This window comes from Lissotriton vulgaris, chromosome 10 (assembly GCF_964263255.1).
Source record: "Lissotriton vulgaris chromosome 10, aLisVul1.2, whole genome shotgun sequence".
Classification (NCBI taxonomy): domain Eukaryota; kingdom Metazoa; phylum Chordata; class Amphibia; order Caudata; family Salamandridae; genus Lissotriton; species Lissotriton vulgaris.
Window position 1 is genome coordinate 544,998,645 of NC_141698.1, and position 16,581 is coordinate 545,015,225.

A 16,581-nucleotide genomic window follows, 5' to 3' on the forward strand; every position below is an offset into this window, starting at 1 on the left:
CCCGGAGAAATAATATACGGGTCAGGAATGTGCCACAGGGTGCCGAAGGGAACAGTGTCACTGGATACCTGCAGGACCTTTTCCGGGAGGTGCTAGGTGAAGCGGAAGACTTCCCAATACGCATAGACCGTGCTCATAGGGTGGGCCTGCCGCGACGGGCCCCGGCCCCACCACCAGACATCCTGGCTTATCTCCCTGACTTCCCGTTGAAGGAGCGGATTCTCCAGGAGGCTCGACGGAAGCAACCTTTGCAATTTCGAGGAGTGAACGTGGTATTGTTTCAGGACCTGTCGGCTATCACGCTGCAAAAGAGACGCGAATTTAAGGTTGTGACAGCTTTCTTGCGTGAGAAAGAGGTACCATATTCCTGGGGCCATCCATTCCGGATCATTTTCAAATGGCAGGGGAAACTGCACCAACTCCGCTCTCTCAGAGACACCTGCGCCCTCTTGAACATCGACCTGCCAGACCTCTCAGACACGGAGGATGGATTGCCCCACGGTTCTCAGGACAGAGCGGCGCAGCGCAACCAGGACGACTGGCAAAGTGTTGGCCGGCGGCGCAGGCGTGGAGCGCGCCTAAAGCCAGACCCTGAGACTATAGCCCAGGAGCAGGCAGAGGCTGTCCAGGAAGTGGTGCGAGATACCACTGTTGCCCCGTGAGCAGCATGATAGAGGTCACTCACCACACATTGCTTTAACGTGGGGGAGGGGCCGGGGAGAATCCGCCACTGTCACGTTTCCTATGAAGACCCTTCTACGGACCTGTGTTGCCCACCAGGACCGGGACTATGGTTTGTTCTTTGGGGTTCCAGGTTTGGATTCTGTTGGGGGGAGGTGATGAGGAGGAAGGTTGGACACGGGCGGGGTGGGTTTGGTGGTACTTACTAGTTGGGGTTAGGGTGGGCCTGTCCTTTGGAGGGAGGGAAGGGGGGAAGGGTGGGGGGGAACCTTCTTGTCCGCAGACACTGAGAGCCTTCACTGACCTTTTATCTCTCAGGCCACTAGCCCACGCTGAACACGAGCGCGCCCACATTCCGCACCTGGAATGATGCCTCCACTGACTATTCTTTCCCTAAATGTCAGGGGACTTAATAGCCCTAACAAGCGCAGGGCGATCCTCTCCTTCCTACAGCGCTCGCAGGCCGACATCTGCCTCCTACAGGAGACACACTTGCTGTCCAAGGACCAACACAGGCTTCGGTCCCGCGCCTTCCCTGAGCAGCTTTTCTCATCCGCGTCCAAGAAAGTAGCTGGGGTGGCCAAACTGGTAGCGAGGTCTTTTAAGGGGCGGGTGTTGCAGAAGGAGGCAGAAGTGAAAGGCAGGCTACTAATCCACTGATTCCTTGTGGCAGGGCAGACACTACTCATAGGCTCCATGTACGCACCTAATGAAGGACAGGAAAGATACTTGCACTCTGCGCTTGAAGCGGCGACAGCCAACACGCACCAACACCTACTACTGGGAGGGGACTTAAACCTAGTGTTCCACAATGTCACCGATCGCTCCAACCAGAGGGTGGGCCAGGTGGGGGCATTATCGACGGAGGGCCACGCACATCTTGCAGACCTGGGTCTTATTGATCTGTGGAGACACTTTCATCCCCACGACACAGCCTACACACACTACTCGGCAGCCCATAAGTCTTATGCGCGAATAGATTACCTGCTTTGCTCCGCCCAATTGGCAAAGCACGCGCAAGAGGTGGAGATCCATCCGGCCTCGCTCTCGGATCACTCCCCGATCTCGGCATCCTTTCTAGTACCCGATACACCCAGCCCGCAACGTCACTGGCGCTTGCGCGACGGCTTGCTGCAGAACCCCCTCCTCAGTGGAGAAGATCAAGGCAGCCATCAGTCAATTCCTCGCACATAATGCTAACGGAGACACCTCCAAAGCTACCCAATGGGCAACACTAAAAGCGGTCCTCCGAGGCGAGTTTATATCCCTGGCGGTAGCCAACAATAGGGAGCGCGCGCAGAAAAGGGCCGACCTCACACAGCGCGTAAAGGAACTCGAACAACTGCATCAACGCACCGGGGCGGCCAGGGCGTGGCGCCAGCTCTGCACGGAGCGGAAGATGCTTGCCGCGCTAGATCAGAATGTCGTGGAATTCGAAGCAATACGCCTGAAACATGCCTACTACACGGGTGGGGACCGCTGCGGGAGACTGTTGGCATGTAAGCTGCGGGAACAGCGGCAGCAACGGCTTATTCACGCCATCCGAACCGCTCGAGGTGATAAGCTCACCGAGGACGCTTCCATAGCGGCACCATTCGGGTCCTTTTATGCCGACTTGTATGAGGCAGACAGGCTGGACGTGGGATGCGGTAGCAATTACCTCGATGGAACAGTTCTCCCATCGCTGACCGAAGCGCAGTCTCAGTTCCTCGACAGGCCCATTGGTCTGGAAGAGGTCATTTCTGCGATTTCTCGCCTCAAGCTGGGGAAATCCCCGGGCCCAGACGGATACTCGGCGGCTTTTTATAAGAAGTTCTGCCAGCAAATAGCCCCCCTACTGCGGGACCTCTTCAATACCTTTGAACAGGTCGGGTCTATCCCCCGGACCTTCTAGAGGCGGCGATATCGGTGATACCAAAGGCCGGTAGGGATCCCACTCAGTGCGGATCCTACATACCAATATCTCTATTGAACGTGGACCTCAAGCTGTATACGGGTATCATCGCGAGCCGGTTGGCGCCGTACATGCAACAACTGGTCAAACCCGACCAGGCCGGCTTCACCCCCCAGCGGCAAACGAGTGACAACATCAGGCGCGTCCTCCATCTTATTGAGGCCGGCTCGCGCACGAGGCCGGGATGTATGGTTCTCGCTATTGATGCCGAGAAGGCATTTAATCGGGAGCACTGGCCCCACCTTGACCAGGCGCTCCAGAGATTCTGTCTAGGAGAGACTACCCAAAATCGGATATTTAATTGCTATAGACAGCCCACCGCGACGGTACGGGTTAATGGCCACACCTCACCGCGTTTCCCGATAGGCAGGGGGACCAGGCAGGGTTGCCCACTCTCCCCTCTCCTGTTTGCGCTCTCCATGGAGCCACTGGCACAAAGGGTCAGGCATCACCACCGCATTAAGGGCATCCCCTTTGGGGGAGACACGCACAAGATCAGCCTGTATGCAGACGACATCCTGCTTTCCCTGATGGACCCTATGCAATCTCTGCGGGCGCTCCTGGTCCAACTGCACTCCTTTGCGCAGGCCTCGGGCTTTAAAATTAACGTGGGGAAGTCGGTGGCCCTGAATGTGTCCCTGCCCCCCGACGTGTTGGCGGATGCCAAAGCTGAGTTTGATCTGCAGTGGTCCGGTTCCACAGTCCCCTATCTGGGATTCCTACTGGCGCCGACAGTGCGGGGCACGGCAGAAGCCAACTACGCCAAACTGAGCGCGCAAATTAGTGAGACGCTGCGGAAGTGGAACCGCCTCACACTTTCCTGGCTCGGACGTGTGGCGGCAGTCAAGATGACCCTTCTACAGCAAGTTCTGTACATCTTTCAGACCCTGTCTCTACGCCCACCGACGGGATGGCTCCAGAAGACGCAAGCGGATTTAGTGCGCTATGTCTGGAATGGACGCCGGCCCCGCTTTAAGCAGCGGATAGCGACTCTTCCCCCTGCACATGGAGGCATGGGTTTGCCGGACCTCACCCTGTACTTTCAAGCGGCACAGCTGCGTACTCTAGTGGAATGGTACCAACTTGAGTCTAGTAAACACTGGCTCTTTCAGGACCAGGCGGTCGCTGGTCGACCTCTCCAAGGTGTACCCTTTCTACCGCGGCGCCACAGGCCCCCTAACCTCTATGCATCCTACGTCACGAGCACAGTGATGAAAGTCTGGGATCAAGTGGCTGTCCGGAGAGAACTCACTTTGTTTCCCTCCCCGTTGACGCCCATATTCGGGAATCCCGACTTTACTCCGGGCTTGGACCCACAGCTTTTTAAAACATGGAGGTCCACTCCCTGTAGAGAGGTAGGGCACATGTTCAATCTGGAGGGCATCCTCTCCTTTCAGAAAGTGAAAGAGGAGTATGGGATACAGGAGGCAGACAGACTCCCATACTTACAGGTCCGGCATTGGGTCCTACACCCCTCCGTTCGGCCAGGAGCGCAGCGTTTCCTCACGCCATATAAGAAATGGCTCCTCACGCGCACGTCCGAGAAGAAACTACTCTCCGATCTGTACCAACACTTACTTCTCACTCACATATACACCTACCACCCGGGGAAAGCTAGGTGGGAGGAAGACCTGGGGAGGCAGCTCACGCGGAAGGAGTGGCAAGGGATTTATCATAGAGCCAGACACTCGGCCTACCACACCGGCCTCACGGAAACCCTGACTAAAGTAGCCATGTATTGGTACCATACCCCAGCGCGCATCCATCGTTGGGATCCCAAGGCCAGTGATCGATGTTGGAGGGGGTGTGGGGAACGGGGTACACTCGAACAACTGCTATGGAGCTGTGAGAGGCTGCGACAATACTGGGCCACCATCCTAGACCTCGTAGATGCACACTTAGACACCCAGCTCCCTAGGTTCCCTGCTTATGGAATTCTTGGCTTACCGAATACACTAATGTATCCCCTGAAATCCATGAGAGGGAGGTTGATTGCCATAGCTCTGGGAGCAGCGGTACAGAACATTGTGGCACGCTGGAGAGACCCACAGCCTCCCGTACACCTTGGCTGGCTACATAGACTTTGGACAGTTTTGGGGATGGAGAAACTGTCCCTGACGGCGGCGGGGCGGAGTGAGGAGTTTGCAGACATCTGGCGGCCGTTCTTGACTTTGCTCACCGAGGAATTTCGGGAGCTGAGTTGCCCCCGATACCTGCGACTGTTGCATCTCGCAGACACTCCGCTCCCTGAGCCTAAGACCAAGACCCGCAGGCGTAAAGCTCAGTGTGGAATAGTTCAAGAACCGGCCTTTTAGGACGGCTAGGCTAGATGGGGTTTGACATGGATTACTTAGCGGACAAGAAGGGGGGTGGGGGTGGGGGTGGGGGAAGGGGAGGGTCGTTTGGGGTTGTTTGGGATTTGGTTTTGTTGCATAGATCATTTCAGCTTCCGACATGCTACACTGCTTTGACGCGGCCGGCCCGTCTGGGTTGTAGGCGGCTTGCTGTGTTTAATGAGTCCTGACTGATACCTATGCCCGCTATGATCTCACTTAAGCATTGTAATTGTGTGGCCGGTGCCTCCACAAGCATGGGTCGGTATAATTTTTTTGCTCTGAATAAACAGATTTAATACTAAAATGGTTGGGGCCATGTTATCGATCAGAGGGATTTTCTAGCTCCTTCTAAAACCTCTTTACAAATTCAACCGATTTAACAACCCCCAGCTTGGGAGCTCCATGACACAGGGGTCAGTCACAAGGTGGTCTCTGCTGATAACATTGCTTGAATACATGCAACGAAAAAGGATCAGTCCCTAATATCACCTCCATTGGGCCTTCAAACTCTTCAGCAACCTCCACAGTCTCTCCTTTCGTGCTAGTTCTCAAAGGTGTGCCTCTGTTGAAGCCAGGCACTCATGCAAACTATGACCAGCTGCTAAACAAGGTAGTGCACTTTGTAACTAGGAAGGTGGATGGTCTAGGACAACTAAACAGTGAGATCAATAATGTGCGAAGGGTCTCTTGGGTTGGCAAACTCCCAAAACCAGACACCAAAGATTGTATTGATTTTAATTTTAGGAACAGAGCTACTGTCAAGTACATCTTGGGAAGACTTAATTTTCCATGGTATAGCTGTCCAGCTATTGATGTCCTTTCACTGGGCTATTTTTATAGACCAGTCAACAATTCAATCTGGCCACTACGAAGCTCCACTGATTGCATTACCAGTACAAATAGGTTTCTACCATTAACAGAGTTAGATTAACTAGATTGACTCACAAATAAGTCTGCCAACCCCAAGGTTTATATGGGTAGAGACGTGGGTTGCAACATGCCCGTCCTTCCAGTGAGAGTGTCGGCCCTCTAATTCCAAATGAGAAAAGCACTGCTACTAAGTGCTTCGGCAACAATGGAGGCGGGAAACAAAATTGCATCTTGGAATGTGGCAGGTCTGGGAGCAAAACTGGAGAATCCGGACTGGTTAGATTTAATAAAACTTTACACAGGTCTTCATTTTAAAGAGACATGGCTCTTAGAACCTGCCTTTATTGATGTGTTTGCAACTTACTTACCTCCTGTGATTGAAGGATTCATGGGCAGGGCTATAGGAGATCTGGTCACAAAAGGGGCCCTTACTTTCCCGGGTTGGATTATGTGGACAAATCTGGCCATGCCCCATTATCAGATTACTGCTATCAAGTGTAAGAGAGAAGCATGCTACTGATACATTTTTATTATAATGTTTCTGAATTGCGTATACTGCTACAGTGAAAACATTGCAGGGGGATATAGAGCAAAGGCTGAGCAAATTTGAAGGTACCTATGTGGTTGTGTGGATGGGGGACTTCAAAGCAAAACCTTATCAAGTGTCCCCAGAATTGTCATGTGGCCTATTGAACACTGAAGAGGAGCCTGGTACACATTTTAGCCATAGCCCCTATGGAGACAAACCCGATTTGCTAATAACAAGGTACAACCTGAAGTTTGCTTTTCATTAATCAAACAGCTTCTTAGTTTCTGCTCCTACAGTTGTTGGCCATGGATGACACTTCTTATTGATTTTATTCTACTATCCTATCATTTAAGGAAATGTGGGAAAGACTGTGGTTCTGGATTCCCTTTTGAGCGATCATAGGCTCATAACTGTCTCGATAAGTAACTCCTTCTTTGAAAAACTGCCGGTTATTGTCCGTTCAAGACCTTTTGCTTACTCAACAAACAAGGGAGTCACCATGAGCTGGGTGAGAGTGGACAAGGATTAGTTTCTCTTTAATCTAATAGCTACTAATCACCATGATTTTACTATGTGCATGCAGGTGAACAAGAAGGGGCAGGCCTTGAGATAATCTGCAGATTTAAGAGAATATGTAGTACCACATTGGAAATGATCACTTTCAGGACAAACACCCATCATAACAAACGTGTGAGGTGTTTTGACATAACTTCAAGAATGGGTTTGCACCTGCAGAAAGAGATACAAAGCTACCATATCTGCTCGGCAACGGACAATAGGGGAAAGAAGCTTACCTTGATTTAGTAAAGGCCAGTGAGCTGAGAGATAGCAAGCTCTTCTGGCAAACAGCAGATCGTAATTATCTGGAGAGAGCCCATGATATCGGGGTTGTAACAGTGATCGCCCCGGAGGTATTGGTTAGGCATTTTTCCCAACTACCTTCGGATCCGGTCCTTTGTGATGGGCATGCTTTGAGCAAAAACTAGATTTAACAGCTCCTACCAAAACCCTTCTCACTCGAAATCGATGTAAATTATGTGTTAGAGACCATTAATAGGTGCCCCCCTGCAAAAGCTCCCAGCCTAAATAGGTCACCAGTGGACCTCTTTAAGGCAAATATTCCCTTCTGGGCCCCTCTACTGGCAAATGTTCTTAAGGCTGCCTTATCTATAGGTCCACCCAAGGCTTGGCCACACACAAAAATAGTCCAGATATTTAAGAAAGGATCTAAGGGGGGGCCAAAATGTTATTGCCCTATTTCTTTAATAAATATTATGGCTAAAATAATGGGCAGGGACCTGCTAGAACGCATGCAGACCTGGGCAGTGGAAAATAATGTGCTATCGGAGCTCAAGTTTGGGGTTCGTGTTGGCCTCAGGACAGTAAAGCAATGTTTCAACCTTCACCTACTAATCAATGAATATACCATAGCAAAGTAAGTTAACGTTTATGAATCTGAGCGCGGCCTCAGATTCTGTCAATAGGTCAAAACTCTGGGTTATTATGAAAGAATTGGGATTCAAGCACAGCATCATATGTTTTTTAAGGGAGCTTCATTTGGAGGTAACAGCAAGCATGAGTGATGGCCCAGCAGGAGAAACAACAGATAGTTTTAAACGTAACCATGGCGTGACCCAGGGGTACTTATCGGCGCCCTATCTTTTCTCTCTGTGTGTTAACAGCCTAGAAAAAACATTTATTGAAATTTAGAGCTGATGTCCCATGGTCGGCAAAAGCCGTATACCTGCCTTAATCTATGCCGACAACACTGTTTTACTAACGAGAGCTGCCATTGGATTGCAGCATCTATTAGATTAGTTCTGCGCCTTCATGAACAGCTTAGACTTGATGGCTAATCATTACAAAACAATTTTAATGATTTTCGGATTTTGAAAAAAAGGACAATCGTGCTTTCTTTCTTAATGGTACACAAATTAGAAAGGTCCCATCTTATATGTATCTAGGAATAGCATTTGATGACAGACTGGCGTTGGGCACTTTGAAACATGGCATGGCAGCTGCTCTAGCCAGAAGCACAGAAGCAGTTTTGGATTTGCAGCCAGACTATGCAGGAAGCCAATCTAAGAGCAGCTAAAAATCTATAAATCCAAGTGCTGCCCAGGCACTACATATGGGGCCGATGTTTGGGGTTTCTGAGATCAACAGGGTCTGGAGAAGGTAGAGAATGGTTTTATAAAAAGGTTGTTAGCTGTGCCTCAGTCCACCAGTAATTTAATATGTCATATGGAAGTCGGACTTGGGTACATATGTGACTCAGTGAGGCTCAACCGCTCCTGCTATGGTTTAAAATTTGGACTAAGGAGGCAACCATATTGAATCACACAATTCTAGCTGTCCGTTTGGAAATGGGAAAGAGTTTTAAAATTCCATGGATCGCATATATATCTAAGACCTTTAATTAGCTGGATATAAATGAATTGTTTTCGAACAACTATGCCTTTTTTGCTAGCTTTTCCAAAACACTGGTGAAATTATTTTTAGCTAAATGTGCATAGGAAAGAATGCTAATTAATGCAGGAATGTCTACCGATGCTGCCCATGTTCAGATTCGCACATGTTGTGGCACTGAGCCTTACTTGACTTGGGTTCCTTCTTATCAGACTATGCCTGAATATTGTCGATATCCTGGTTGAATATCCTAGGCAAGGTATGTTTGCTCCTAACGGGCCAGTTTGCGCATGTGATGGACAGTCTGCACAAATCACAATGCATTTTACTCTTTTTTGTAAATTTTATTCCTCATTAAGGAGAGTGCTTATTTTATCTTTCTTGAAGAAGGCTAACTATATACAGTGCTGGGCTGCTATGTACTTTTTACAAACATAACTGACTGTGATGATAAGCTTTGCAATTGCAATCTATATACAGCGATGGATACGTGTGCACTCAGCAACTGTCTTATGAATTGCTGCAACTGTCTTATGAATTGATACTTTTGTGCGACAAGTTTCTAGTTTTTTTTTTATTCTGGTGATTTTATATGAGAAATGATTTTGAATATTCTTCATATGAATTTTTTGTGATTTTACTGTATTGTGAATCTTTTATAGTCACTGAATGCCCAAATAAAGAATAATGATGATGAGGAGTGGACGGGGGTAGATTGGAGTGGAGTAAATTGGGGTAGAATGGAGTGGAGTGGGGTACAATGGAGTGGAGTGGGGTAGATTGGCACAGAGTGGAGTGGAATAGGGGAGAGTGGAGTGGATTATTGTAGATTGAAGTGGGGTAGATTGGAGCGGACTGGGTAGAATCCAGTGGAGTGGGGTAGACTGGAGTGGGATAAATTGGGGTAGATTGGGGTATATTGGAGGGGTGTATGTTGGCATGATGTAGGATAGATTGGAGTCGAGTAAAGATGACTGTGTTAGATTGGAGTGGAGGGGGTTAGATTAGGGTAGAGTGGAGTGGAGTAGATTTGAGTTGAGTTGAGTGGAGTGTGGCAGATAGGAGTGGAATGGTGTATAGCTGTAGCCGTTAGGCTACATCTCTTGCACCTACATGCAAATGAATATTGGACACCTGTGAGCACTTTTGGTGGAAAGCATATGGGAATGAGTACTTAGACAAAATAAAATAAATAAACAATAAATAAAATAATAATATAATAATAATAAAAAGGGAGAAATGGAGTAGTTGTTGCGCTGCACAAAACTGAAGTGCTTTAAACAGACAAATATTCTGTATGCACAGAGAAGAGGTGGGATAAACATAAGAGTGAGGACACAGGTTGTAAGGAGAAACACATTAACTGCAGTGCTGCCCAAAATTGAGGCACTAAAAAAGACATAATTTCATGCCCTTTGTTTGGTGCTATAAAAGGAAGTGCCAAATTTCAAAACAAATTAAGGCAACAACAAACAAACCTGTAGGACAGAAGTTAAAAGCAAAACAAAAGTGTAGCATGGAAGTGGAAATGATGGACGGAAAAATGAAGGGAAAACAGTACCCCGAGCAGAGGAAAGACAGCAGGACACTAATCAAATGAGATCAAATAGTACTAGGTCCATGCATTCGTTGTGCCCTCTAATCACTCAACAGTACTACACTAAATATTGTATATTTTGACCAACCTATGTCTCACCTCGATATGAAGTTTGATGTGTTAACTCCCCATTGTATCATTAACCCCTTTTGTTTTCCGAAAACCAATAGAAGTGGTTTACATTAACAACAAGCATTTACAATGCAACGGTCTCGCCTTTGCAAAAGTTAGAGATATTGGCATTGTAAATGACAAAGTTTTTATTTATGTGTTGGTTTTGAAAACAGATAAATAAATGGCATTATCATTGACAATGCCAATAGCTTAATCTCTCGCAAATGCGAAACCTATTGCATTTGCACCCACGCACACACACACACACAGAGCCACACACACAGAGCCACACACACACACACAGAGCCAAACACACACACACAGAGCCACACACACACACACAGAGCCACGCCCACACAAACACAGAGCCACACTACACAACATGGCTAAAACAATCACATTGACAAAGCTAAAATGCTCTAGTCCTACTTTTATTGTCTGGTCAATCCCGGTTTTAACTCCTCAAAATCTTTTTCCGTCTGGCTCCAACACACCGTAAGAATTGTGAAAACTATTCTTAACAAAAAAACACACCTAAATAAACATGTAACAATGAACCATTGTGTAATAGTTTTTTCAAGGGTATCATAAAGCCATGAACATACGCTTTTGGCGAGTAGCCAAAGTTTTGTTATTGTTTGTGAAGCTTTAAAAGGTCTCGGCCTCTCGCGTCCAGTAGTAACATAACCCCCATCACACTCATCAGCAGCATTCCACCTAAACTAATGCCAGAACTCGCCATCCAATGTCATTTGCCAAGCACTCCTCGTGGGCTCGCAACACCCAAGCCCCATGGAGTCACTCTCCACAGACCTTCTATATACCCAGTTTTCCGCAAACACCCTTATCCTTTTACGCTTTTTATCCAGAAGGTCCTCACCTTGTGTCCTCAGCCTGAGTTAAAATGGCGCCTACCTGGAGCTGGAGACACAAGCGGGGAGAAAGGGGGTGCTCCCGGGGCCTTTCGCCGCCTGACGGCTTCCGGCGGTGGTGTAGCCCTTCCCTTGCTGAGGCCCATAGAGGTGATGGTCTCATCTGCTGCCGGAGGACTCCTGTGACGCCTGTAGTGGGCGGAGCGGCATCGGCGGACCCAGAAGGTGAGCGGGGGCACGAGATCTGTGCTGGGGCCGCCGCACCGCCCTGACAACTGGGTGCATGTAATTATCGACGAGGGTGGGCCCACGATAGGCGGAACACGCATCATAGTAAAGAGGCTGCGGAGATGCGGCCTGGGACCGAGGCGTTCGGCGTGCATTCCCTGGCAGCAGAAGCTTATCTGTGCAGCAAGTGGGCGCCTCTGCGGGGATCCTTAGGCATTGCCCCGTGCGAGAAAGGGGACAGGGACTCAACCCTTTGAAATACTGTGGCTCCATACCCTCCCCCTGCTATAAGTCGAGGCCTGGCGCTCTGATGATCCCTAGCTAAGGGGTTGCCATCTGATGCGACGCGAAGCCCCTGTCCCATACGTAAAAATAGGAGAGATATTGGTATCATCCGCCGCTCGGAGGATGATACCAATCTACCGAGGGCAGATTCTTACCCTCGGTAGATGGCAGCAAAGCAAGCTCCAGCTGGCTAGAACTCGCCATCCAATGTCATTTGCAAAGCACTTCTTGTGGGCTCGCAACACCCAAGCCCCATGGAGTCACTCTCCACAGACCTTCTATATTACCCAGTTTCCCGCAAACACCCTTATCCTTTTAAGCTTTTTATCCAGACTGTCTTCACCTTGTGTCCTCAGCCTGAGTTAAAATGGCGCCTACCTGGAGCTGGAGACACGAGCGGGGAGAAAGGGGGTGCTCCCGGGGTCTTTTGCCACCTGACGGCTCCCGACGGTGGCTAAGCCCATCCCTTGCTGAGGCTCATAGAGGTGATGGTCTCATCTGCTGCCTTAGGACTCCTGTAACGCCTGTAGGGGGTGGAGCTGCATCGGCGGACCCAGAAGGTGAGCGGGGGCACGAGATCTGTGGTGGGGCCGCCGCACCACCCTGACAATTGGGTGCATGTAATTATCGCCGAGGCTGGGCCTGCGATACGCGGAACACTCATCATAGTAAAGAGGCTCTGGAGATGCGGCCTGGGACCGAGGCGTTCGGCGTGCAGCCCCTGGCAGCAGAAGCTCATACGTGCAGCGAGTGGGCGCCTCTGCGGGGATCCTGAGGCATTGCGCCGTGTGAGAAAGGGGACGGGGACTCAACCCCTTGAAATACTGTGGCTCCATACCCTCCCCTGCTATAAGTCAAAGCCTGGCGCGCTGATGATCCATGGCTAAGGGGCTGCCATCTGATGCGACGCAAAGCCCCTGTCCCATGCGTAAAAATAGAAGAGACATTGGTATCATCCGCCGCTCGGAGGATGATACTAATCTACGAGGGCAGATACTTACCCTCGGTAGATGGCAGCAAAGCGAGCTCCGGCTGGAAAGCGGACCATGCCATGAACAGCACCATGTTTCTCCGAGGTCAAGCAGAAATGCCTCGGAGAAATGCCCCGTCATTTTCGGATTCGGGGGCGTGTTTTTCTTTCTCTCCTCTTCCCATTGGCTGGAATGTAAAATTGCAGCTAATGGGAAGAGGAGAGAAAGAAACTAAAAAGCACACCCCTCAATCCAGAAAAGACGGGGCTTAAATGGAAAGACGCCCGTCTTCTCCAATGGCTGGCCAGCATTTAGGAGGCCAGCCAGTGGAGAAGAGGGGCGGGTTCAAGCCCCACTCTGGAAAACATAAGATCTCGCCAGCGAGACTGCGCAAGCGCAGCCTACGTTGGCTGAGACCTTATATGGTACTTCCACATTTAGGCTTTGCTGTATTGTGCAGTTGATCATTTGTGCCTGTCATCAACCATGTCCATAACAAGCTGAAGCCTCACATTCTCAATAAAGATTGTTAAAAATAAGGAGACAAGTCCCTAACAGAGGGCCTCAGGATAAGTGACGTCACTTCCAGTGATGTCACGAGTGGGTCCCAGGACATGTGATGTCAATTTTGATTCCCATACGGATTCAGTCAAATTACAACACTGTAAACCACTGTATGTTTGCTCCCTCCCATCCTGTTTTATCAGGGTACATCTCCTCATTCCATTCCTGTAGTGTTGGAGCCCACTGTCAATTAATTCAATGTGCAGCATTTCCATAACATTTCAAAGAAGCAACCTATCCCTCTTGTATCATTTGACAGTGATGTAGTCCAACCCTATCCTTACTATGCAGTGACGCCAGCTATAACTCCCACCCATCATTATGCTTCTGTGCAGTCTATCAGACACTTCCATCAATATTACATCAGTACTGGCAGTGACTATGTGTGCTGCTCTCCGATGTGAGGCTGCTCTATTTCAGTTCAAAGATGGAAACGAGCCTTACTCTGTGGCGTTGCGCTGTATCCAGATAAAAATGTTTCTCAGCCTGGTTCTTTATTCCTCCCCAAGTACTTAGTGAAACGAATCACAACACATCAACTTCGAGGCCAGAACAGCAGGAGGAGACATCAACAAACCAAGGTTTACAGGATTTTGCTCAATACATCAAAGGAAGATGTGAAGGGCAGGACACTGAAGTCACAAATGGAGGCGGTGAAGTTAATCTGTAAATAGTTCTTTTTACACTGGTGATTTCTGCATTTAGATTTAAGTAAGATAATTACTCGCAAAAAGGGAGCTCCTGCTCATGTTACACAGCTGTTATGCTTCGATCTGCTGCAAAATTACGACGATCAGAAAAAATCAGAAGGAACAAGGAAAGACGTGAAACCCTACCCAGATGCCACGTGTGTTAGTTTTGCTGGTGTTCTCTTCCCAAAACACGTTCTCCTTACTGAAGGAGAGTGAGTGTCCTGGGCACTGCGTCGGATCTTGTATTGCAGGGCTTAGTTCCATGCATGCCATGCAGGTTAGTAATCCATACCTGTGATCTCGTGCTGCCTGAGCTCGTTGTATTTGTAGCCGAGTTCCAGAGGCTTGATGGAAGAGTGGTAGATCTTCCTCAGTCGCTGCAGCACCGCTACGGACGAAGAGAGTGAGCGCATGTATTAGGGTATTTCTTCCAAAACAGCATATACGCACAAGCCTCCGCCCTCACATCACAAAATAAATGTCCATTGCCATTTGTGGTATCCTCACCACTTGCATAAAGCAGTGGCCCCTCAGGCTGTGAGACCAATGTATGCATTTCCAATGCCGTTTACTGGATGGCCGGTTGGTTTCATTACACAGGCAAGGCAGGAGTCTTCGCCACTGCTACAGTTATAGATTGTCCTTCGCTAACACCATCTCATATGCTAGTCTCTCCTAAGTGAACAACTTTGGCTTTGTTCACGGTTAGTGTAGAGTTGGTAACTGTGGAAAGTGTTCTTTACGAAGCTGTAGCCATTGTGATGAATACGCTACTTGGGGGAGTACTTAACACTAACTTATGTTTGAGGCCACCATGTAGAATGCTTCAAAGTTAGTTGTAGTTATAATGGCAAGGGCTAAAAATGCATAGACTAATGGAACCGGGGACAGAATACTACAGACTTTCTAGACACAAAGTAACCCGTTATACCAGCTCAGTCCTAGAAGCCATTATTGTATACTCAATGTTTGAAAAAACAGTGGATACGTTTATGTGTCAAGAATGGTCCTATCGTTTGAGCCTTTGCCCAATGTTAGGTCAATTTCAGTTAAAATGTTAGTATGATATGTTAATCAGCGGCCCACCAGCGAAACGCCCGGTGCGCGCTATGGCCAGTCCGGCCCTGCAAGGGTATGTTACTCTCTTGTGCCTTTGGTGATGGTTAATCCAACATTAATCACCTCGTGTCCCTTCAGTTCCTATTTATGTTTCTCAATAATGCATCTGAACAGTTTGGCTCAAATCAGCACGCTGTATATGCCTCTCCACCAACAGTAATGCACCAGCGAGGAGTCTGCTGCTCTAAGCATGGCATTTTCTGAGGCAATTTTGTATCTGAAAATAAACAAATCTCCACAGCTGCCCACAATAAAGAGGAAACCAGCACAGTCAGGAGGAAGTGCCTGTGAGACTGTCAGCCCAGCACTAGTTTTTGGCTCAATGCTTACCGTGCTACCACTGGTCCCTAGAAGACAGATAATGGCAGATCTCTAATAATACGAATTGACACAAATCCCATAACAGGTGGCTCTCCTTTAGTGTGTGGTTTCACCGTGCGATCCTGCTTCCACCCTAATATTTTCCACAAGCACCCTATGTAAGGATATTCCATCCACCACGATTTTCCCTTTGGCATTCCTGAATCCTCCATTATGTTGAACACATAGGGCCAACTCCAGAAATGGTCTGACGGATGTGTAATTCTTACTGTTATGTGTTGACCTTGGGGAGACAAAACAGTTAGATGACAATTGACATCACTGGTCCTTTGGTCTGACTGGCGCCGAGGGCACCAGCACAGAGATCCTTCTCTCTGATTTCTTATCTAGAGACTTCTGCACAAGACCAAACAAAAGGCTAAGACAAAAGCATTTGAAGGCAAGGAGGACTGAGAGGAGAAATGGTTTCAGTGGTTCCCCCACGAGTATGTGAAGCACTGTTAAGGAATTCACACCCCTGTGGCCTGATATGTATTCATAAGTACAACCCCTAAATAAAATAGCAGAGCCTCCAGACAGTACAATAAAAAGAGTCTTCACCCTCCGGCCTCAATCCTCAATGACAGACATAGGGTAGAAAGTGCTGCTCTTTCTTTTGTTGAAGTTATAGTAAAACCGGTTTCTTCTCTAATGAGAAGAGTGATGCAAACTATAAATCTTCTGGATATTAGTAGTCATTCCTCAAGGGGTGTGCAGTAGCTGTTAAAATGCATAGAGCTATACAGATTGTTATACTTTCCATATATTCTCTACTGGAAAGCGGGGGCTTTGAAGTGCAGACCTAACATGTAGAATGTTAAAATCTCTTCGTGATTGAAATCATGAGTGATTGGGTTATTGAAATGGGTAAAAGAGGACGCATCAGCCTTTACCAAGAAGCAATGTAAAAAAGAAGAAATGTAATATCCATTCCTGAAAACTAAGGGCCATTCAGGATTTTACATCACCTGAAATGAGGAGTGAGGGTGAACTGCAGCCC

General features: G+C 48.4%; 1 protein-coding gene across 2 annotated transcripts in view; it reads right to left on the minus strand.

Annotated features, from left to right (window-relative positions):
• SRL (sarcalumenin) overlaps positions 1-16,581 on the minus strand; it is a 212,675-nt gene that overhangs the window by 98,325 nt on the left and 97,769 nt on the right. For both annotated transcript variants that reach the window (XM_086941387.1, XM_086941386.1), the window contains exon 4: positions 14,395-14,490. In XM_086941387.1, the coding sequence (XP_086797513.1) occupies positions 14,395-14,490 (96 nt within the window). The remainder of the gene's footprint in view (positions 1-14,394; positions 14,491-16,581) is intronic.